General features: G+C 48.0%; 2 protein-coding genes across 2 annotated transcripts in view; one reads left to right on the top strand and one right to left on the bottom strand.

Moving 5' to 3' along the window:
- The window catches only part of SND1 (staphylococcal nuclease and tudor domain containing 1), a 433,869-nt gene that overhangs the window by 60,774 nt on the left and 348,451 nt on the right, over positions 1-24,644 (bottom strand).
- LRRC4 (leucine rich repeat containing 4) lies at positions 363-22,119 on the top strand. Its single transcript, XM_002818408.5, has 2 exons — positions 363-905; positions 1,078-22,119. Exon 2 carries the CDS (start codon positions 1,178-1,180, stop codon positions 3,137-3,139), a length of 1,962 nt encoding a protein of 653 aa, XP_002818454.1. The 5' UTR covers positions 363-905; positions 1,078-1,177; the 3' UTR covers positions 3,140-22,119.

The following is a 24,644-nucleotide window of genomic DNA, read 5'->3' as shown; positions in this document are numbered from 1 at the left end:
AAAGCCGGAGCCGGCGGCGCGCCGGGGGCCGGGCAGCGGCGGGCGGCGACGGGCGGTTGCGCGCCGCCGGGGGCTGCGGCCGCCGCCGCCGCCGGACCCGCGCCCGCCCCCGGACTCTCTGAAGGGGCCTGCGGTGCGGGCGCGACCGCGGGCTCCGTGCGCTCCTCCGGCCGGAGGACCGGGTCCGGGTGCACCCGCCACGCCGCTGGTCCTCGGGGGCCGGACGGATCGCCGCCCCGCGCGCCGGCAGCCGGCGGACTGGAGAACTGACCCCCGTTTTTGTCTCTTCCACCCTCCGAGAAGAGGCGAGGAGAAAAGGGGGTGTGTGTCTGGGGCGGGCGAAGGCGCCGCGAACACCTCCTCTTAACTCTCGCCGCTCCGCGAGCTCACGACCGCAATCAGCTGCCGCCGGCCCGGAGCGGCCAACGCCGGGAGAAGGAGCGCAGCATCCAGCGAGTGCGGCCTGGGCGGCTTCGGGGCGCCCCCGCACTCCCTCCGGCGGCGGCCCGGGGAGCGGGCCGGGGCCGCCGGAGCGCACTTTGGCGATGAAGCGCCTTCCCCCGCGGCTGGAGCGAGCCGGTGCCAGGGTCCAAGGACAAAGCCGGGAAGCGCTGGTGGCGCCGCTCCTCGGGCGGAGGGGGGGGCATGCACCTGCATAGCCCGCCGGGCCTTGGCTCTCCCAGGCGCGCCTCAACTCCGCTGCTTCGCCGGCTCCAGCTCCGGATTTAGTAGAGGCCATTTTGTCTCCCCCACCCCTTCCCTCCCCTCCCCTCCGCCCTCCCCGCCCCCACCACTTCCCCCTTTTGTTAATTAAAACTAAGAAGTCGGAATGGGAACGAGGTGCCCAGCTCCCGTGGAGAAAGCTTAAGCACACCACGCCAGTGCTTTCCTGCCTTCCTTCCGAGGTAGGTGACGGCGAACTGGGTGGGGACGGTTGCAGTGAGGGAGAGTCGTAGCTTTCAGAGGGGTTGCCTTGAGGGTGGGTTGGGAGACGAGGGGCCGCTCGAGTTTGGCAGGATTTTTTTCGGCCGATCCGCTCCGTCTCTCTAATCGCCCCCTCCCCACCTCCTTCTCCAGATGGAAAGAGGAGCTTCTAGCTCACTTAAGCCGGGGTAGGGCTGGTTCTCCTTTCCGAGCCAAAATCCCAGGCGATGGTGAATTATGAACGTGCCACACCATGAAGCTCTTGTGGCAGGTAACTGTGCACCACCACACCTGGAATGCCATCCTGCTCCCGGTCGTCTACCTCACGGCGCAAGTGTGGATTCTGTGTGCAGCCATCGCTGCTGCCGCCTCAGCCGGGCCCCAGAACTGCCCCTCCGTCTGCTCGTGCAGTAACCAGTTCAGCAAGGTGGTGTGCACGCGCCGGGGCCTCTCCGAGGTCCCGCAGGGTATTCCCTCGAACACTCGGTACCTCAACCTCATGGAGAACAACATCCAGATGATCCAGGCCGACACCTTCCGCCACCTCCACCACCTGGAGGTCCTGCAGTTGGGGAGGAACTCCATCCGGCAGATTGAGGTGGGGGCCTTCAACGGCCTGGCCAGCCTCAACACCCTGGAGCTGTTCGACAACTGGCTGACAGTCATCCCTAGCGGGGCCTTTGAATACCTGTCCAAGCTGCGGGAGCTCTGGCTTCGCAACAACCCCATCGAAAGCATCCCCTCTTACGCCTTCAACCGGGTGCCCTCCCTCATGCGCCTGGACTTGGGGGAGCTGAAGAAGCTGGAGTATATCTCTGAGGGAGCTTTTGAGGGGCTGTTCAACCTCAAGTACCTGAACTTGGGCATGTGCAACATTAAAGACATGCCCAATCTCACCCCACTGGTGGGGCTGGAGGAGCTGGAAATGTCAGGGAACCACTTCCCTGAGATCAGGCCTGGCTCCTTCCATGGCCTGAGCTCCCTCAAGAAGCTCTGGGTCATGAACTCACAGGTCAGCCTGATTGAGCGGAATGCTTTTGACGGGCTGGCTTCACTTGTGGAACTCAACTTGGCCCACAATAACCTCTCCTCTTTGCCCCATGACCTCTTTACCCCACTAAGGTACCTAGTGGAGTTGCACCTACACCACAATCCTTGGAACTGTGATTGTGACATTCTGTGGCTAGCCTGGTGGCTTCGAGAGTATATACCCACCAATTCCACCTGCTGTGGCCGCTGTCATGCTCCCATGCACATGCGAGGCCGCTACCTCGTGGAGGTGGACCAGGCCTCCTTCCAGTGCTCTGCCCCCTTCATCATGGATGCACCTCGAGACCTCAACATTTCTGAGGGTCGGATGGTAGAACTTAAGTGTCGGACTCCCCCTATGTCCTCCGTGAAGTGGTTGCTGCCCAATGGGACAGTGCTCAGCCACGCCTCCCGCCACCCAAGGATCTCTGTCCTCAACGACGGCACCTTGAACTTTTCCCACGTGCTGCTTTCAGACACTGGGGTGTACACATGCATGGTGACCAATGTGGCAGGCAACTCCAACGCCTCGGCCTACCTCAATGTGAGCACGGCTGAGCTCAACACCTCCAACTACAGCTTCTTCACCACAGTAACAGTGGAGACCACGGAGATCTCACCTGAGGACACAACGCGAAAGTACAAGCCTGTTCCTACCACGTCCACTGGTTACCAGCCGGCATATACCACCTCTACCACGGTGCTCATTCAGACCACTCGTGTGCCCAAGCAGGTGGCAGTACCCGCGACAGACACCACTGACAAGATGCAGACCAGCCTGGATGAAGTCATGAAGACCACCAAGATCATCATTGGCTGCTTTGTGGCAGTGACTCTGCTAGCTGCCGCCATGTTGATTGTCTTCTATAAACTTCGTAAGCGGCACCAGCAGCGGAGTACAGTCACAGCCGCCCGGACTGTTGAGATTATCCAGGTGGACGAAGACATCCCAGCAGCAACATCCACAGCAGCAACAGCGGCTCCGTCCGGTGTATCAGGTGAGGGGGCAGTAGTGTTGCCCACAATTCATGACCATATTAACTACAACACCTACAAACCAGCACATGGGGCCCACTGGACAGAAAACAGCCTGGGGAACTCTCTGCACCCCACAGTCACCACTATCTCTGAACCTTATATAATTCAGACCCATACCAAGGACAAGGTACAGGAAACTCAAATATGACTCCCCTCCCCCAAAAAACTTATAAAATGCAATAGAGTGCACACAAAGACAGCAACTTTTGTACAGAGTGGGGAGAGACTTTTTCTTGTATATGCTTATATATTAAATCTATGGGCTGGTTAAAAAAAACAGATTATATTAAAATTTAAAAACAAAAAGTCAAAACAAAAATATTTTCTAACTTGTAAGTTCTATTTAAAGGGGGTGGGGGGGAATCTTGGGAACGTTGTGGGGTACAAGCCACAAGTTAACTTGCTATGTGCTGCCAGAAGGGATTTCTGGTATAAGGTTGAAATTGCCGAGATAAAATAAACTAAAACAACAAATATCCCTAAAGAGGTAGGATGTGGGCTGCTGAGGGGGCAAGAGGGATAGACTGAATCTGTCATTTTTTAGAAGTTCATAGGACACAGGACTATCCATTTCTACAGACATCTTTCTTAAGCCGAGAGCTGTCTTTGCAGAATTATCTTATTAAAAAAATACAAAAAAAAGCACCATGAATTTGTACTGTGCCAAAATGTTAGTGGCAATAATATTTTTCTTCAGAGGCTAAGGGGAAGATAGATCTGTACATGTATTTTAAGCAGGAAAGCCACCAAAATTCAAACGAACCCTTAAAGGGGCTGAGTCTTTGTCCATGTGCACAAGTCTTGTGGGTCTGTGCACTGGGATACACATGTGCCTTGCCTGACAGAATGCTTAGGAAGGAGCAGAGAAGGATGGGAGCTGGCTTAGCTCTCAGTCTAATGCTTTCACATTGCACCAGATTCCTGCAGTTGGGCTTAACCCACTCTGCAAGGCATGTGTCTATTCAGGGTTTCCCAGGAGGAGGAGGAGGCCCCTGAAGGGGTGCGGCAGCAGGGGGGTGGGAAGGGAGGGTAAAGCAGAGAGAATGTATTCACAGGAGGCCATAAATTAGCATTGTGCCATGTCCACCTGTTGTTCCTGGAATCTGACACATGATTGTAGACAATGATGGCATTTTATGATTTTTAAAAAAGATTTTGTTTGTTTTAAGGTGGAGAGGGAGGAGAAGCCTGAATTGGGGAGCTTGGGAGTGGAAGCTTTTCTCATGCTTGTGATTTGGTGACTCTTCTAAATGCTGATTCATTAGGGATTATTACAGCGGATGTCAACTGGTTGTGGTGATGGGGTGGGGGCAGAACATGAGTAGCAAAGAAAAGGGAGAGATGAAAAGGGTACAGGCTCATGTAAAGTAATGAAGCCTTTCCCAATCAGGATGGCTCACAAAAAAGCTGTGAGTTCCACAGTTACAAGTGACACGCATGCACACATGGAGTTCCACATGGGGTCCTGTTGAATGGAGCACACTAAGGGGAAGCTTCCCTCTCCCAGGCCACCTCAGGAGAAGGTGGAAGAGAAAGGGTGGGCGTGGGTGGGGAAGGCAGAGATCTCTGTTATTCTGGTCCATTTAATGATGTAACTTCTTTCAGTTATTATTTTAGCTTTAAAAGGAAATAAGGGGTTCAGATTTGAAAGGGGGTGGTATGGGTGGGGGTGGGGAATTGCCAACAAAAGAACACTGATTGTAATGTGAGAAAAGTGTATTTTTGTATTTTAATAAATATTGTTGAATTTTTAATTCAATGTCCCCAAAGGGTTAAATTGAGTAAGACCCTGAACCTATAGATTCTTATGAGCCAATCATTCTATTTAATAAAAAAGTGGGGAGGGGAGGGTAGAGATATGATGGGGGAAAGACAAATGTTAAATTATTTTCAAGTATGGGAAAATGCTAAAGCTGTCAACCTTTCCTTAGCTTAAATAAAAGCACCCCGATTCTAGTGCACCTTCCACAAGCTAACTGTGTTAGTCCCTGGCTTTGCTAGGGGTATAATCAAATTCCCTATGCCCTGGAAAAGCAGGGGAAATGGGTCAGCCTCAGCTCGTGGGACCTGGCCAGAAGTTAAATGCCACCTCAGCAGAAGCTGCTGGTCAGGCAGCACCAGCTCTACCCAAGGAACCTGGGGGACCTGGATTTCAGAGGTCTGCAATAATGTAGTTTGGCTTAAATTTCCCACAGGCAGTGTTGCTTCTGTTCTCTGGGTGCTAAATAATCCAAACATGTCTTGGTAGGTGTCTGTCTCCTGATGCTTACCAAGTAATAATGTCCAGAGAGGCTGCATGAATCAGGACCCTGCATTTCTTCAGTGCTAGTATTTATACTAATGCAGGGAATTGGGACTGAGTGGGTGTGAACTCTTTGCCACTGAGGAGGGAAAGAGAGGCAGGCAGCACTTTGCAGCAGTTGGCTAAGAAAGGGCCAATTCTTAATCCTCCTGGGTATATACATCATTTCTGGATATCAGTGTGCCAGCACATATGTATGGGCACACACTTATAAACTACCACTCACAGTTCTAGGCATCAAAGATCCGTTCCTCCTGCCTCTGCTTTACCACCATACCCCCAATAAAAAGAAAGAAAACTGCAGGAGAGCAAAGGGTGGGACTTGGCTAGGACCAGGTGAAAAAGCAAGAAATTACTCCCTTTCCTAGTGCCACAAGACACAACTCAGGCTGTTTAAAACAGCTTCCTGGGTATGCATTCAGAGGAAATTGCGGAGGAAGTTGCTGTTTCAGAAATAGAGGATAAGGAGCCAATTTCCTAACACCCTTCTTTTTTTTTTGACAGCTATTTGAGCAGACAGGGAATTATGCAGTAACTCTGCAATGACTAAGGGTCTGTGGCTAACAGTCTGAGGGGAGAGGTACAGAAATGGGCCTAAAACAATCTCGGGAAAGAGTCCTATGGACAAATGCATTTGTCCCAAGGAAGACTATATTCAGTTCCAATCTGTGGGAGAAGGACTTTTGAAAGGAACCTCAAAGGAGTTGGGGGAAACTAAGAATATGGATCCTAGATTTAAGTATCCTCAGAGCTGCAGGGAGAGTTCTTTACCCCAGTAGGCCTGCCCTTTGATCCGTGCAGTTTCCACTTTTACAGCAGTAACCTTCCTTTGCTATCATGGGTATATCCTCCTCTGTAGCAGGCACTTGGGACAGCTTTTCAGAGAGGCATCCCGTGAGTACCAAAAATGCAGCCGTGAATGCTGTGACTCATCCTTGGCCAGGCCAAGGTTTGTTACCTAGGAATGGAACACGAGTTGGTAGCTCTTCGGGGGGTAGTTATACCAACACGTTGGATGTAAAGACTCTTGCTGATGATACGGAGTTAGAGAATTTTCATTATAGCACTGAAGGCCGTGAAAAATCATTTAGTCTAATCCCTTCACATTTTACAGTCAAAGAAACTGAGCCCCAGAGAAATTAAAAGACATATCCAAGGTCACACTGCTAGTGGAGGAGGTGGGACTAAAAGCCCAGGTCTCTTGACTCCTGAGTCAATGTGCTTTCTCACCCAGGTTGCTATTGGCTATCAAGAACATACTTAACTAGCAAAACACAGTTAAAATGGGACCTTCCTAAGATACGTCTGTGTTCTTTTATCCCTTAGAGCTGTTCACTCTCTTTAGAACTGGCTATACTGCCCTCTAAGGCCTGACTACAGGGGCTCTACATGTGCTAAGGGGTTAGATTATCAGAACTCTACATAACTGTTCCTGATTTTTAGGCCCAATGGCAGACAGAAACTGCAGGATCCCACAGAGGGTGACAGCTAAAGGGGAAGGAGTGAAGTAGGTAAGACTTGGTGTTTTACAGTGAGAAAAGGTGGCTTGGCCTCCTCCCAGCCTTGGAAACTCTGCAGTGTAAAGGAGGTCTTAAAACACCTACTGGACCACGGAGGTTCCCCATAATGGAGTGGTTTTTGCTTACCTGGCTCAACAATGAGAATACTGGGAGGGTCTTTTCAGTATATGGAGGGAGTATATGGGAGGGAGGACTGTATAGATTCAGTCCTCTTCTCCACTGTATCTACCCCAGCTCTAGCTCTTTAAGTGCCATGCTGTAGCTGCCACTTCTACAATGTGCTCCAGGACTTTTTAACACCCTTCAGCTGCATCCTATTATCAGTGGAGATAAAGGTAGATAGGCTAGTTTCTAAAGCCTAGAGACATTAGCTTTATCATGGCTATTTAACATGTATTGAGGCCAGCAACTTGCTGGGTGCGGTGGAACAACCAGCAGAGAGTCCCTGCAAGACAATTCCTATTGTTGTCTAGGAAGAGGGTCAGAGTCCATGGTCTCTGGCTTCCTTCCGTGGTAATGGGTAGAGACTGGGAGAGGGCTAAGTGGGACTTACTCACCCCAGGCTTCTATCTCAGGGGGCCAGGGCCTATAATTAAGGCTCCATCATTTCACTGCAACAAAGCAGCAGAGGCTTAAAATTAGAAAAGAGAGAGAGAGGAACATTTATATCCAAACATATGTCTGATTTTATCTCCTCCGCTGGCACTCAGCACTCCATGCCATCGGCTAATGCAGGCACTGTTCACGCCATTTCTAAATCCTGCCTCAGCTAAACTGCAAGGCAGCTCTTGGCTCAGAGCAACTCTCTTAGTCTCACTCCTTTCAGGAAGCACCCCTCTCCTATGCAAGGGGAATGGTTTGGACAGTAGGTTAATGTTGTTTTCATCTTTGGTTTAAATTAAAATGAAGTAAATTACTTCTTGGAGCAGTGATAAGGGCTTCAGGAACTAGATCAGTGAAATACACACACACACACACACACACGCGCACACACAGAGCAATATAGCATAGTGCTTACAAGCACAGACTCTGTAGCCAGTCTTCCTGTGTTAAATCCTAGTTCCATCACTTACTAGCTGTGTGACTTTGAAAAAAGACTCAGTTTCTTCACCTAAAAAATACAGACAATATTACTATCTACCTCAGTACTTCGCAGATTGTGAGAATTGAAATTTTACATATATAATTATATATGTATGTGTGTGACATAGATCTGTGCTCCACACCATATAGCAAATGCTAGATAACAGTTATTTGACAATACACACAAACACACAGATCAACAGAGAAGCCCCCATCACCACCCCTATTCTTGAACATTGTATATGTCCAAAGAGAGACATGTCTATTGTGCTACTCCAGAGAAGAAGGATGATGATCTAGAAGTCAGAGACAATAGTATCTATAAGCCCGATCACTGTGAAAAACATGGTTATACTTATCCTCCCAGGAAAACCTTGCCTGGTACTCTGATCCCTACACCAGCACTATAGCTGTCCCAAGGCACTGATTTAGTCCAGGAATAGATTACCTTTCCCTGTGGTGAGCCAGAAGAAAGTAAAGGTGCTGATAGTGTTGCATAAGCTGAGGGCTGGGACCTTGGGAAGCCTAGGTCCTTTACCAAGAAGGTAAACTTCCTAATGTCTTCTCCCCTACCCATGTTTCTCTGGCACAGAGCAATCATAGCCTTATTACTCAGGTCAGTGATGAAATCCTCCCTGACCATTAAGTGTTACCAGGACTGGGAGTGGGGAGTGGGGAGGCACTAGGAGGAAGAAGGTAGCACCGAGAGGGCCGATGGGGCTTCCGAGCAGTATTGCAGAGCTAGGAGAAAAGAAAGGCAGACAAAAAGCACCATAATTGGAGCAAATGAGAGAAGAATGGAGCTCTATGGCAGATACACAGGCTAAGGGGCTGCAATGCAGTCAAGGAGGAAAGCCAGGGAGATTCCTCTGCCTTAGCAAGCAAGAGGCTGGCTGGACCCTGGATGGGGGAGGACTGTTAGTGTGAAATTCATGGCATGAAACAGAGGAGAAGAAAAGCAGGGAGATCAACTTTCCAAGAGAGGCGAAGAATGCATTTTGGTTTCCTAATGAGAGGCTAGAATTAGATTTTAGGATGATCACAGGTTTTATCCTCTGGTACACGCCAGCTTTGCTGTCAGTACTTGGGCCAAACCACCTACCCACAACAGTCCTGTTCCCTATCCTGGAGGCTGTCCACTGCTTGGGGAAGCAACCCAGCCTTCAGGGATGTAATTTAATCCTGACCCTGACAGGCTCACTCAGGGATCTGCTCTGAACCCATTTCCCTCATTTCTATTAACACAGTCATGGGGAGGGGGGTGGGGTGTGCTGGGGAGAAGAGAGGGAGCAACTCGGTATTTGTCCACAAAAAGAGTATTATTCCAGAGGGAGAGTGTTATATAAATGGTGTTTTCCAATAAAAATAGTGATGTCTATCAGTTCAGTGCACATGGACCCTTGCAGTGAGTCAGAGATTTGGCCTAGGCCTGTGGGGGATATCCCTGGGAGAAACTGTCTTGTCAAAGGAAGTTAGCATTTGAGATGATGGCACGATCTTCGCTCACTTATCCCATCAAAAAGAGTTTTGAAACTATAGCAGGGAAGCATTGATATGAGAGGCTATTCTCAAGCTAGGTGTGGGAGCTAGACGGACCAAGATAGTACTTAGGCTTTCAGGTTCATTCATTCTGTACACTCAGGAACATTACTAGAGTAATTACTACAGTTTAAATCAATTATAGGATGCCAAAGAAACAGTACTTGATCTATTTGTTTCTTTCATACCCTCCTACCTTCTTTTTTTTTTTTTTGAGACAGAGTCTTGCTCTGTTGCCCAGGCTGGAGTGCAGTGGTGTGATCTCGGCTCACTGCAACCTCTGCCTCCCGGGTTCAAGTGATTCTCCTGTGTCAGCTTCCCGAGTTGCTGGGATTATAGGTGCGCACCACCACGCCTGGCTAATTTTTGTATTTTTAGTAGAGACGGGGTTTCACCATGCTGGCCAGCCTGGTCTGAAACTCCTGACCTCAGGCGATCTGCCCGCCTCGGGCTCACAAAGTGCTGGGATTACAGGCGTCAGCCACTGTGCCCGGCCTCCACCTACCTTCTTATAGCCCCACTAATAAAAAAATACCCTTCAATTAATTATTGTATCAGGTTTCCTGTCCCATATTCCTCATTTGAGTACACTCATCTGCCATAACAGGACCTAGGAAATCCTGCATGAGGCCCTCCATTTTGAAGACTGATGGCTCTTTCTTCCTAACATTTCTCATGATATTTCCTCTCCAAGGCAACTCCTTAATTTGTAGTCTCTTTTACAGTTCCTTTAAGGTCTCAACCCTCATTTCCCTGTGTCTCTAAGCTGGTGCTGATTTAGTCACTAGATAAGTTACTACCTGCTCAATGAGTCAGCAAGGATGACTGAGAAGAGCTTTCACACACTAACTGTTCCCTGTGCAAAGTTTGGTTTCCTTGCCTCAGGCTACTTCTTCCCAGTCTTCAAGACCCTGGCTTCCTCCCTTTACCTGCCCACTCATCCAGGTTCATTAAGACCATTCAGACAGCTTCTCCCACGGCAGGTGAACTGAATGAGTTATAGGCAGCTCTCCACAGAGGCAGTTCCAGCCAGGAGCCAAGTGCCAGTTCCCTGGATCATGCAGCTGTGTCTGGAGGAATGCTGAGTGCATCCCTCACCATAGGCCCAGAAATGGAGCTGAGGCCTCAGATACTAACAGCCTGTTTCTGCAGCCTGCCAGCCACAGTGGTTATAAGTTATAATCTATTACCATTGCAAGAAGACTTAATTTCTGGACTTAAAGGAAGTCAGATAATACTTTATCCTATTAGTGTCTGCCTGTGTGAACTGACAGTGGCATCCTTCTGACACGACTGCATATTCTTCCAATTCATCTCTTTAAGGTTAGGCAGGGGGAAGTCTGGATGGAGTAGGAAAGGAGGGAGGAAAAAAATAACCTAAGGAAGAGACTGTTGAAGGAACCAGGGAAAGGGAAGACTATTTTTTTCATTAGAAATGAGGAGAGGGGATGCAGAGGGACAGGACAAGACTGTGCTCTTTCAAAGCATGTTTGCATTTCATTTTGTTTCTCTCATGAGGGGGAGAGATGGCAAGCACTGGAGGTGCTGTGTGCATGTGTGTCAGAAAAAAAGGCTCTGAAGCCACAGACAAGGATGAATACAAGAAGAATAAGGCATTGGCCCATTCTGTGCGCTCGCTGTTTCATCCACTGTGCCCGTTGGAGGCTTTCCCTTTCCTTAATCCTTCCCTCTTCATGTGTAAGTCCACATCCACTCCGACTAGTGGTGTTATGTCAGCTGAGCGTGCCTTCTCATTCTGGGTATGTTATCAAGGCTGGCCGACCTGGGGATGGCAGTGGACACTGAGACAGAACGCAGGTTCATGGTTCCTAACTTCCGGGATGTGGAGAGAGCAATGAGAACTTCCAAGTTAATTCAGAAAATCTAGTTGAACCCTCACATTTTATTTATGAGGAAAATGAAGCCCAGGAAGATGTGCCTTGCCCAGGTGTCACATAGCTGGTGATGCAGAGTCCCTACCTGTGGTCTCTGGGTTCACGACCTAGCACAATTGCTCAGCACCTGCAGGGCCACCATGACTTACAACTCCAGGGGGCGCCATTTACAGAAATGGCAAAGTGATTAGTGCCCCCTGGAGTTTGCAGTTTGGTGCAATCCTTTGTAGTTCCCTTTTGGGAGGGGGGAAGTCCTGTCCCACCAGTACTGTTATCTGTGCTTAATGCTCTGAGACAGATGGTGCCCACTCACGATTTCATTCAAAAAGGAATTGCTGAGAAATCAGGCAACTTTCCTTTCTCTTCAGGGCATGTGTGTTCTGATGGCAGCCCCACGGCTAATAAACCAAAAGGGGCATGTGTTGCTTCCATGGCCTTCCCCTTCTCTCTACAAGAGTGCAGGGTAGTAAGGTAACATCTATCCCAACATGCCAGGAGGGCATGCAGAAAGCTAAATCATGTTAGAGGTCTGTTCAAGGTCATGCAGACCCTTGGAGAAGCAGAGAAGCCTGGAGTCCTGCTCTACCTCCCTGGCCTTCCTAGTGTTGTGTAAGCAAGGGGACCCTCAGAGGGAAAGCTCTGGCAGCCCAGGTTGACTCAGGGGCCTACCCTGAAACTGGGGTCCAGGAAGCTAGGAAATTGTCCCCTCTTCCTCCCATCTCAACAAATCCTCTCTTGGGAACAGAGTGGCCCTGGCTATAATTTTATCACATACATTTAATTAGAATTTGTCTTCTTCATGATGGTTTCAAGTGAAGTCCCAATAGAAACATTCTAAAAGAACAGTGCTTTCAGGCAAGGATTTCTTCTAACCAAGTTAATTTAGCAGAAATTTGCCGTCTTGCATTGGGTGGAGTTACCTCTCTTTTCAACTTCAAAGCTGGGAAGCAATGGGAGGTGAGGAATGCAGAGAAAATAAAGAGGAGGGCGGGGGCTTCAGGCAAATGAGTTTCCATCTATTAAGGAGCGGCAATTTCTGCTAGCTCCCCTAGAGACCAGACCCCTCCAATAATGGCCTGACTCTAATGATTCCCACTCCTAAGCAACAGCCTGTGTTATGCTGGTGTTGAGACGAACTGTGCCAGAGAAATTCCCTTTCTCTCAGAGGTGCTGCTGTCATTACACAAGAGACATTAGCTAGCCAGGAGGATATGCTATTGATGGGGACAGAGAAAGATAACCAAAGAGAATGCTCTTCTCTAGCAGGCTTGGTACAGCTGACTTAGGACAGAAAAGGCTGACCAAGAGGTTACAGGTTAGCAATAAGAAAGGACTACCCATTATGGGCAGATTCTCTGGACCAGGGGGTGACCACAGGAGAAGTGGCCTCCTGATGAGTTGATGAACTCAGTTCAAGGAGGAACTAGCTGGCTGACGGGGGCGGGGCAGGTCTTTGGAGTTTGGAGTGTGGGTTAAGCTCAGACATAATGGACAAAACTGATGGGCATTTGAGATGTGAAATGTGGTAATAAGTTCATGGGAAGTAAGGGTAAGGGATTCAATTTCAGGTCCCTAAATACTGGTCATTTCCAGGACATAAGTACAGGGATGTGGCCTTAACAGCAATGAAGTTAGGATCATAGCTGTTATTGAGGCTTCGGTGTTAGTTGAGGGTAGGGGGTTCTCTTATTCTGCCCTCTCCACTCTAAATACACTGAAATCTGTGATGAAAGCTAATATTGTGAGTTACTGTTAAAGTTGTTGCCAGCAGGTCTTGAGTAGGGGGTAGGGAGTCCCTTATTTTGCCCCTGGTGGCTTTCCTGTGATAGAGACGGACAGCTTCCAGAGGCTGCCTTGCCAGATGTGCCAGCAGGCAGCCCGGCCAGAGAGCCTGCAGTGCAGACAGATGCCCTGGGTCGTATTCAGGATGGTGAGACCCTTTATGGTACTGTGGCTTGGCTCTGGGGCAGTGCCAGAGCGGCAGGGTAATGTTCCTCAGCCAGATTCATTTCCCCCCAAACCTCTTCAAATATGTGGGCCATGGAGGGAGGCAAATTTAATTAAATTACTGTGTTGTGAACTGCCCTTCTTGGGCAAAGGCTAAAAATGGGCTCATGCTGACATGCAAACCCATCTGTGTGTACACAGCATGTGTTTTCTTTGTGCTGGGCTGTCAGCAGCTGGATGGGGTTGGCAATGCCCAAGGTTGGACCCAGAGAGCTGGCCCTTTTGCCACAGCAAGGCAGAGTCAACAGTAATCCAACCTGGACCCCATACAGCTCCGATGACCTTTTCTTTGTACTTAAAAGATGACTGGGCGGCACTCCCCCTTCCTATATCAATTTGTTTCTCCTCAAGTGCTTCTCTTGCTGACACACAGGACTTTCCCATAAGGCAGTGCCCTGAGCAGTACCGGGGAAGAAGGAACAAAGCTGCAGTGAGGTGTGATTCAGAAGAGTGCATGGGCAGGGTTTGTTTAGCTTGGCAGGAGACAGAGGGGTCTCCCGGGTGATTCTCTAGAGTGCTACTTCAGCAGTTCCCCACTGGCAATGCCAGTGCTGGACAGAGAGCCCTTGTCAGGCGCCAGAGTAAAGCAGAAAAGCTTCCTCTCCCCTGCTCCCTGCACAAATGCCACAGTGCCTATAGGACTTGACCAACAAAGGCAGGCAAGGAAGGTCAGGAGCAACTAGAAGCATTTAACATGTGGAAACCAACAACCAAGACAAATGCTGGCTGTCCTGAACCTGTTACCTGCCAAGGTCATTTCATTTCCCTCCTGGAAGTTCAGGCTTCGCTGCTGCAGTTTACAAAATACCACAAGGGTAAAGAGTTTGCCCCCCCTCCCCGAGTGGTGCCGCTGCTGGAGTTGGAACAGGGCTTCCCTCTGCTGGTGTGAAATGACTTGAGATGGGATCAGGTGTGGCACGGGGAGTAGCAGATGCTGAAGGCCGTGTGGCAGGCTTTTCATTCGGAACTGAGACCAGGGAAGAGTCAGCTAGGCAATCTTTTCCTGCCTTGTCCCCCAGAGAGAACAGAGCCATCTCTCATGTCTAGAACTTCAGTGAATGCGACACATGGAGCCTGAGAGGTGGCCCTGTACTGGGACAACAGGAAAACATCTTCCTGGGCGATTAGTAGTTGTACTTACGCAGCCCTCTCATGTCCTGGACATCCCGGTAGCAAGCAGCTACCTAGTTGATTTGAGCAGTCCAAGCAGCTCTGGGGTGATGATAGCCCTCTGTAAGTCCCCATCTAGGCAGGTTTGCAGGTAAGCCACATGAGAACAGGGGGAAGAACCTCCCTACCCTAACCTCCAAGCCTCTGGCGTGCTGTGTGCTCTTCTGAATCACACTTCGCTGCAGGATGAGGAAGGCAGGATCCCTCTTGGAGCTCTGCCGTCCCCTCTACACTGTGCTGAGCAGCTTCAGGGATGTTCTCTGACATAACAGGGGGTGTGGGGGTGGTAGTGTATCTGCCACATTTTGTTGCTGGCTAAAGTTTCTGGCAGTGAATCTGATGGTTACTTTAAGGACTAAGACAAATATTGTCAATTCAGGTCCTTGGGACCTATACCTCAAGAACCTGGACTATGCCTATAGCTGATCCTCTGTCCAGTACTTCCAAATGACTAGAATTTCTGGATCAAAAACAAAAGCAGGCAGATCACTAAGATTTGGTCAGACACAACAAAATAATGGATCCAAGAAAGCAAGTTTTCTATGGTTAAGAGGTTAAGTAACAATTGTAACAGGAAGAGAAAAAGACAAGTAATCTACACAAGGAGGGTAGGGGCAGTTAGGAAGAACAAGAAATTGACTGCTGTGGTGAGATCTATCATGTGACTTTAGAGAAAGAAAAAGGTTCCTGGGTGTTCTGCCCAGGTGCTCTACCCTTTGGTAAAGGAGCTTTCTTCCTTACCGAATTGGAGAGAAGAGGGCAGACACCAGCCATAGGCTGAGGTAACCATGACATTTCAGTGGAATGAGACCCCTTGATTTTCTGCCACCCACACGGCCCCATGCCCACTCCAGCATGAGAGCTCACCAAACGACTGGTTTCAAATTCTAGAGACAGGAGCAGATGCCTCTTCAGGCCTGTCAGTATTTTATTGTTACTTAGGTGCCAGTAAAGTATTTTATCATTATTAAAGATTAAAAATATACTTATCCTGAAGAAAACACCCCAAGTTGTATAGAAAGTCCATAATATATCTCAATTCTAATATTCCTCAATTGAAAAAAAAGGTTTGTTGGGCAGGGTGGTGCACATCTGTAGTCCTAGCTACTAGGGAGGCTGAGGAGGGAGGAACTCTTTAATCCAAGAGTTTGAGACCAGCCTGGGCAACGTAGCAAGACTCTGTCTCTTAAAAAAAAAAAAAAAAAAAAAAAAGAAGTTGTTCCTCCCTATTTAAGCAGCCTAGGGCTGGAAGAGCTTTCTCTAAGGGAGAAAAAGCCTTAAAATAATGTCAGTAATAGCAATCTAGACATCAGGGTGAATAATATAAATGTTGGTATGGGTGTACCAATGGCATTCCAGCAGCTGCTGAGATCCCTTTGGTTTGCAGATGACCCAAATATAAATACAAATGATGTATTTACATTGCATGGCCCTATCTAAAGTGGAAGGGGCAGCGTGGTAGGCTGCTGCCCCATGATTCTCTCCCTTCGATAGGCTGCTGCCAGAGTGGATGGCTATGTCTGGCTCCAGCAGAGCCTGCTAGGTGGGACATCTGATTCCTGTATAGCTCCAAATTTCTGCTGCTCACCAATAAGCCAGCAATGGGGAAAGGCAGAGTGGTGTCCTGGGGCTGCTGCAGCCATATCTTTCTCTTGAACAAGGTCACCCATGACCCTCTCATACTTGTTACCAATCATTTCATTTCTGTTGGAAAGGGACAAGGAGAAGGGAAACTAATTGATTATAATGGTGTATTACAGGGCACTACCTTTAAGCACCTTGAACCAGACTGAAAAACTGAGCATTGGTACTTTGAGAAGTTGCCAAAGTCTATATTAAAATGAGGTAAGGGTAGGAAAAGGCAGAAAGGTGATTTCTGACACCTGCTTTTTTGACTCTCAGCTCCTATAAATACTTAGGGAGCAAAGTGGGTGGGACTAAGGCCATTTTCAAAAACAGATTAACGCTGATGAAGGCTAGAAAGTGTTTTCTGCAAAATATGAACTTAAACCTTGCCCTGTTCTATGAGTTTCAGATAAATTCTTTTTATCATGTCACCCTGATTAATATGCCAGAACATGAACTAAGAGCGGTCTCCATTTTAGCCCCAGGTTGACCTGCAGGCAAGGCCTAACCCAGCCCCTTCATCTTGGGAAAGCAGGGCAGGAGAGGGGATGGGAGTGGCAGACGTCCCTGGGTATGGCTGGGGCCATCTGTACTACTGTGAATCAAGGTTGGCTCAGACAGAAGGTATGAGGGAGGAGGTGCAGCTGCTGATGGCTCAGACAGCTTGGACCTGTCCAGGCAAACAAGCCGCTCAAGTGCAAGAACAGCCAGCCAAGTAGGCAGAGCACGAATAAGGACTTAAAGCTTGAAATATCTGACGAGATATAGAGGGAGGGTAGGAAGCTGTCTGGGATTTCAACTGGTGTCTGGCCTTGCCTCTCACTGCTAAGGCAGGCTCTTCTGCTACCAATGGGTGGGATGTGATGCTTGGGAGCTGGTGGGATGGATACAGGGTAGCATTCTTTGAGCTAGAATTTAAAAAAATCTTCATCTCTGGTAACAAATTGCAGACACATCTGTGGACTGTTCTCTCTCACAACTGCCCGCCAAAGCAAAACTGAATCTTGATCCACAGATATATCTATCTCCCCTCCACAGATCTGCCCAAAGTTAAGAAGCAGTGGGCTTTGTGTGCATGTGTATGTGGGCGTGTGGGTGGGTGGGAAGCTGCACCACCAACTGCGCAATATGGGAGTCCCGTCTCAGAACCAGCTAAGGAGGACGACACAGGTGCTCTGCTCTCCCACCCGCCTTCGGGAAAGGGAGGCCAGCAGTAGACTGTTCGGGGGGACAAGTGCCACTCCAGCTCCTTCTAGTGAGGACTCTTGGAGACAGTGCTTCTCAGCGCCAGGCTCATATTGTCAGCACTGTTGCTGTTAAAAATACCAGTGTAGATCAAATCTAGATGCTATGTCAAATACATTGCAGTCTCTAGGGGTGGTGACAGGACTTCCTTCAATGCTTTAAAAAACATCCAGGAGATTCAAAGGTATACCCAGGATGAGAGCCTCTAGACTCAAAAGGGAGGCAAGAAGACTTACTGATCAGACAGGTTTCTGATAGACGGGACAGTACTGCCACTGACTCCAGAAGGGCTTGTTGTACATGGTTGTGCTTAAGCTGAGTGACTCTTCCTGAAGTTTCATTCAGGTTCAGGAGGAGTAACTTCCAAAAGAACTGGCCAGGTGTTAATTGACTGACTGCCCTGGAAAAAAACATAGGGAAACCCTCCTACAAGCAGGTCACTCTCCTTAGAGTCCCAGGCAAGGAAGGAGAGAGGATAGACTGCTCAGAGACCTGTGAATATCAAGTGGGAGAAACCAAGGCACAGAGAGATTACCCTTTATTCCAAAGGCAAGTAGGAAGAATATCAAATAGGTTATTTCTCTCTAGCCATTACCAGCTACAGGCTGTCCCTCATCAGTCACAGGCTGCTCTACAAGCAAACTTAGGCAGGGGTCTCCCCTGATCTAGAGCCCTGCCTAAGGAGGTGAGTGGTGGGCGGGGAGCATTACCGCCAGGGCTCCACCTCGTGTGAGATCAGCAGCAGTGGCATTACATTCTCATAGGAGCTCGAACCCTATAGTGAACTGCACATGTGAGGGATCTAGGTTGTGTGCTCCTTATGCAAATCTAATGCCTGATGATCTGAGGTGTAACAGTTTCATCCCCAAACCATTGCCTCACCCGACCAGTCCATGGAAAAATTGTCTTCCATGAAACTGATCCCTAGTGCCAAAAAGGTTGGGGACTGCTGCTCTAGATCATCTCACAGTTTAGGTTCATAATCCCAAATGACTGAGAAACTAATTTTTAAATGTGAGGATTCCGACCCTTAGTGTAAAGGCATTCCCTGTCATAGCCCTTCGGTGATTCACATATTCATTAGTTTGCTTATTTAGAACCAGTATAGTGATCCACACCCTGCCAGGTGCTGGAGTATGATGGAGATGAAAGACTTGGTCCTTGCCCTCGAGACACTCAGCACTTGGGTGGACACAATGACAATGTGGTCTAAGAGTGGGAGGGTGGAGGTATATAAAGGGGGAACACTCTGGAGAGTGATCCAGAGTCAGGAGAAGCCCCTGCCTCCTCCTGTCCAGAGTCCCATGAAGAAACACAGATGAGGCCACACAGTAGGCCTGTTCTTAGGACTGGGCTGAGGAAGCAACCCCCTCATTTGGAGTCTGGATGTAGCACTGGATAGTGTGGGACCAATGCTGACTCTGACTGTGTGAGGAAAACAAAGATGAGCCAGGCCCTTCTGCAGAGGTGCAGGGGGTGACTTGTGCACTGGCAGGCACTGGCGGAAAGGGCTGTCTCAGAGGTCCGGGGGGAATGGGAAGGGAGGGTGCCATGTGAACCTTTGGGCTGGCTGAGTGACCTGGGCAGTCCATAACTCTTCCTCTGCTTCGGTATTGCTTAGCAAAACGTAAACTGTTCATAGCTTAATGTTTAGGTGTAAATCACAAAACCCCCCAAGAAAGAACTAGCAGCCTACCCCTGAATGAAGAGGTGCTCAGCTAGGGTCCTGAGCAAGGATGTGGTATGTAAATGTAGCATGGAAGCTTCCAGCCTGAGCTCCAGAGCTCCATTTAGGTTGGCTGCAGCAAGCTGCTGCTCGTCCCACTTGCTGAGCAGCCAGAGCAAAATAGTGCTTGGGAGTTGGAATAGGCACTGAGGACACAAAAGAGGCTTCATACACATACGGATGCAGAGCTGAGGGCATGTGGACTCCTGGGAACGGGGGGAGGTACAAGTTTCAGTCCTCTTGCCCCAGCTTTAGGCAAATACCACTTGGGAAACTGCTGAGCGCTCCTAAGGGATTGGGGCTCTCTTGTGGCATGTGTTACAATGCAGCTGCAGCTGTCTTCCATTGCCCTGGTATAGCCAGAGAGGTCCATAGGATGGGACATGCAGTGCTGGCAAGTGACGAGGCAGGTAAACTCCAAGGTATAATAGCTCTCAGGGCAGTTACAGTGAGTTCATCCAGTGGAAGAGACAATATTGTCTAGTTGTATGCTCCTGAAGTCAGATTCCAGATACAGGTCTAATTTGATCTTTGTGCCATCCTGTCCCCCACCTACCAAGAGTCCAGATTACTCATGAAAACTTATCCAGAATGATCAGGCTTAGGTTAGACAAAGTCCAAAGACAAAACACATCTTTTAGGGCATGGTGATCCAAATTTAATCCCATAAACTAACTTAGTGGTTCTCAATCTTAGTTCTACATTAAAATTGCCTGGGAAGCTTCAACATTAATATATATTTATATAAAATATATGTATATATTTAAAACCCCTTTCTGATGTGAAAAATTCAAAATACTGAAAATAGGATAGTAATGAACTTCCATATAACCACCATCCAGATCCAACAATTACCAAAGTTGTTGTCATATTTGCTTCATCTCTATCCCCCTTTTCTTTGTGGAAGCATTTTAAAGTATATCCCAGACATGATGCCATTTTCAACCTTAAACACTTCATTTAGTATGCATCTCTAAAAAATATGTTCATTTTCTTACATAACCACAATGCCATTATTATGCCTACCAAAATTATCGAAGTTATTCCTTGGTATCAACTAATAAATCTGGGGAAGTTAAAAAAGCTGGTGCTTGATGAAGCCAGAATCTTTGGAGGGAAGCCCAGGCATTAGTAGCTTTCCTAAGCCTCCGCACTCCATGATTCCAACGTGCAGCTGGGGTAAGAACCACTACCCTGATCCTGCTCTGGGATCTGAAGCAAGCTCTGCGAATGTCCTTTAGCCCCTGATCACATGTTACACAATAAAAGAGCCAAGGAAAACGTGACATGCCAGACAGGATGAAGAGAAGGAAAACAAAAGCATTAAAATGTCAGCAAGGCATAGAACTGAATCCTTTGTATACTACAAGGGCACTCTCTCCCCAGGAGTTGAGGCCCACTCACTTGAGCCACCAAATCCATCAAAGGTCTGAACACCAGGAACCAGGGTAGTTACCACCTGCCTGGGCAGCTCACAGGGCCCTCAAGCACCTCTGCACTGGGCCAGTCTGCATCATTCCTCCATTCTATTTCTAGCTCTTCTTGCTTCTGTACACACTGTCTCTCTGGCCTAATATTCTGGCAAACTCTGAGCCTCAGCACCTGGTTTTAGAGAGGATTAATTATATAGGCCTGTGGTGTGTGTGTTTGGGGGGTGGGGGGGACGGTGTGCGCCAAAACTTCTTGGGTGTTGGCACTGGGGTGTAAGTACCACAGTCTTCAATTTTACTTATTTCATTAAAAAATAACTAAACAAAACGTCCTGCAAAAAGATGAGGCTGTATCATTGTAGCTAAAAATACCTCTGCTGAGGGCGTCCGCTCACCAGCTCCTCAATTAGAGATGCTAGGGCCCTTTGTGAGCTGTGCAGTGTTGGCAGCTCCACAGGGGCTCTGGGTGGCTGGGGACAATCCTTGGAGCAGTGACTAGTGACTACTGGGTAAAGGAAGGCTGGCCAACAGCCCTTGAGCCAGCATGGAGATCTGCATACTTCAGGTAACTACCAAACTCCTCTTGCTTTATGGACCCACTGCCCAAGCCAAGGAACCTCTTGCCTTCTTACGGCATCTCTGAGGATAACCCAAAGTAATAGGGGACCGGTCTTGACTTCCCTGAGGTTCACATGAGTACAATAACCACCAGAGGCAGTAATGCCATGCAGTCTGGCTCATGGTGTCTGTGGTGCTGAACAACCTGTGGGTGGGGTGAGTAGTAACTAGACTTGCTGGAAGCCTCTCCGTGGCCTCAGGAAATGGCTGCTTTAAATGCAGGCTGACATCAGAAGGGGGAGGCTATGTGGAAGCACAGGCTTCACAATAAGGGCCTCTTTCTCTGGCTCTCTTTTCTTCATCCTCTTAGTACCCACAGGTCATTTAGTCCAACACACTCATTTTTATTGGGGAAGATGAAGCCTTAGGGAGGTGAGATGATTTTGTCAAGGTCACAGAGATAGTAAATGGAAGAGTCAGGACTTAGACATGGGATTTCTGATTACAGGTGTAGTGCTTTGTTCCACTATACTGTGTCATCCTAATGAATGGATTCATTATAAGCATTCAACAAGTGTTGAAAGAGCTATGGGAAAAGGGATTTTCAGTTCAGGTGCCAAAAGGACCAAAGACTGTCAGGAGCGTGCTGCCTGGATGATCTGGGAATTCTGAATCCTGGCAAGTTCTGGGAAACTCAAGGGTCAGACTCAGCAACTTAATCAGATGTTCAGTGGGAACAGTGACGACTCCGCAGTCTGTGATCTTCAGCCAGAGATCCAAAGCCATTCCCTTCTTTTCTCTCTGGGAGTGGGAAACACTTGGTATTAGATTGACTAGGGGCTCTCAGGAGAAAAGGAGACAAGGATAAGGACAAGGTTGTCTGACTTGATCTGGCATTGACTCCTTTCTCATTTCTTGGCATCGTGCGTGACCCTTATGAAAAAATGTGGAAGTTTGTGTCAAGAGCATGAGAGATAAGGGTCAAAAAAAAAAAAAAAGTTATTGAGAAAACACACTCACTGGCATGGGGGAAGGTGCAGACTTTTTCAGAAGAACACAATGCAAACCTAACATTGCCAGAATGCACAATGTGCAGGGGATTTGTCTAGAGCCCTATGCTGTCTAATAAGGTGGCCACTAGCCCCATGTGGCTATTCACCTTGAAATTATTTAAATTTTATAAAGATTATATTAATCAGTTGTATAAACCATATTTCAAGTGCTCAATATCCATTATATGGCTACTGTACTGGACAGCAGAGACAAAGAACATTTCCACCAACATGGAAAGTTCTGTAGGACAGCACTGGTAGAATCTGGTTGTCTTTTTTCATCTCTTGCTGCCTGCAACGAGTAGTTTCTGAAACCCCTTTGAGGACAATTGAACTTGGAAAAGCTAGAAGGTCCCATAATTCACTCTCCAACAAACCTACTAAACCTGGGCTCCAAAGAAGCTAACAGCAGCTGGGAGCATGAATCCGCCAGTGTACCAGGCTCACCAGGCCCTAACCCTTCTTTCCCCAATACCTTGTCTGCATGTTCACAGCCACTCTGACCTTTGCATATTTTATTCAGTTTCTTTTTTATGCTGTTTTAATTGATGTTTAACATAGCTTAACTTGTGTGGTGTTCCAGGCCCCTCACCAGGGGGCTGCTCATAGGCAGAAGCACAATTAATAGCAACCCCGAGAAAATTATGCCCTGTATCAAAGCTGTCATTGCGCCATAAAAATGCTTATTATTACTATTGAATTCTACAGTCCTGACACCTCCCCATGTTTACTAGGTAGCAGATAAACCTCTATGTTTGCGCCTTCTCTACTCTACCACACCATCAGGACTAAATATAGCCCTCATGTCTATGTTTAGCTCCATTTAGCTGTGCTTTGGAAAAGGGGAAAAAAACCAGAGTTAATAAAATTAAATTGCTGGAAAATGTGATTTGTTCCTCCCCCACTTGGACAACCCCTTAAAAGACAAACAGACATCACTGCTAACAAGAAGGGTAACCAGCCTCTGCTACAGGGTGGGAGAGACCCCCAGACCCTGACAGCGTGGCATGAGTCCTGCATCAGCCTCGTGGAAGAGTAGAGGGAGTGGGTCCAGGGGCATGGGATACCGGAGGAAAGGGATGGCACTCATGGGCCCACCCTGTGCCCTGCCTCAACTTGACCAGAACAGAGTGCGTGAGCTGGAGTCCCACCTAGGGAGTTCGAGGGCAATCCTGGATGGGCATTTTGACCTCCCACAACTCTCTCAATTCAAAAATCAAAACAATGCAACCTCCCTCCAAAAAAAAAAAAAAAAAAGAAAAGGAAAGAAAAAGCCCCCAACTTGTAAGAGTTTAGCACTCCTTGGTTTCCTCTGGGCTTATCTGAAGCTTGGATTTGGCACGAATAGATAGCAGCTTTTCTACAACTACATATCAGGGAAAGCAATGGAAAATTCCAGGTCTGTCAGACACCTGTACTCCTCCTCTGGCACACGTTCTCAATCTGTGTGTGGTTATCTTTGCAACCCTGTCTAGGAGGAGTTTCCTTACAGAAGGCCAAAGCCCTGGATGACTTCTCTAACTTAGGCTCCCATCTTTTCTCACTAAAATAAGACAATTTAAAGAGAATGCACCCGCATACCTCTTCTGTCTGCCTCCATCACATCACCTACTCCCTTTTATATGCCACTGTCGTATTCTCAAATTACTACTTGTACTTCAGGTGGATGATGAGGCTGTTGTCTGGGAGGCACTGTGGGGATAAAGGTGAGAGCAATACAGTAGGAATGTGGAGACTTTAGCTCTACCATGAATTTACCATGTGAAAGTGCACATCAAGTGATGAACTTCTTCATGCCTCAGTTTTCTCATTTACTGTGAAATGTTTGGATTGGACTATATAACCTCTAGATCCCTTCTATCTATGAAAGGCTATAATTCAGTATTATGAAGGCTGTATGCTCAAGTCCTTGGAAACTGAATGGGTCATACTCACTTCTATTTATAATTTGGTTTTTATCTTTGCACTCAATGCTCTTTGGAGAAATGTCGATTTCCATTCCTAAATTTTTCTAGCCAACAAAGGAAAAGCTCTATTTTAGTTTGTTTGACAAAGAAACGTCTATAACTAGATTTGAGTTTCCCATGTAATATTTGCTTTGACTTCTTCCATCTTTGCCTAAAAAAGGAGTTTCTGAAAAACCAGAAATGCTTTCTGTACTCAGGCATAGCAGGAATGAGGCTGCCTTGGCTGAAGGAAGAAGATGGTGCATATCTGGAGCCCCAGTGAAGCAGGACTATTTGCCATCTGCTGCACTAGTTGCCTCATCTCCATATCAGGCCTGGTCTGTAGTTTGCTGCAAATACTAGGAGCCGAGCCACTTCCCACCCATGGCAAGCCTTGAACCCTTTGTATTCTGGCTGCCAAGATGATCTGAAAGCAGGGAGCCACTTTTCAGCTTAGGGAAAAACATGGGCATTAAATGGAAGTAGATTATTCTTTTCCCTCCCTCTTGCCACTCCCAGCCATTTTTAAAGCTTTATACTAAAAAGGAGGAAGA

This window comes from Pongo abelii, chromosome 6 (genome assembly GCF_028885655.2).
Source record: "Pongo abelii isolate AG06213 chromosome 6, NHGRI_mPonAbe1-v2.0_pri, whole genome shotgun sequence".
Lineage (NCBI taxonomy): Eukaryota > Metazoa > Chordata > Mammalia > Primates > Hominidae > Pongo > Pongo abelii.
This window is presented reverse-complemented; position numbering and strand designations above follow the sequence as displayed.

What these genes read in the sequence shown, in the direction of transcription:
- LRRC4 (XM_002818408.5), top strand. Translation starts at nt 1,178, where the DNA reads ATGAAGCTCTTGTGGCAGGTAACTGTGCACCACCACACCTGGAATGCC.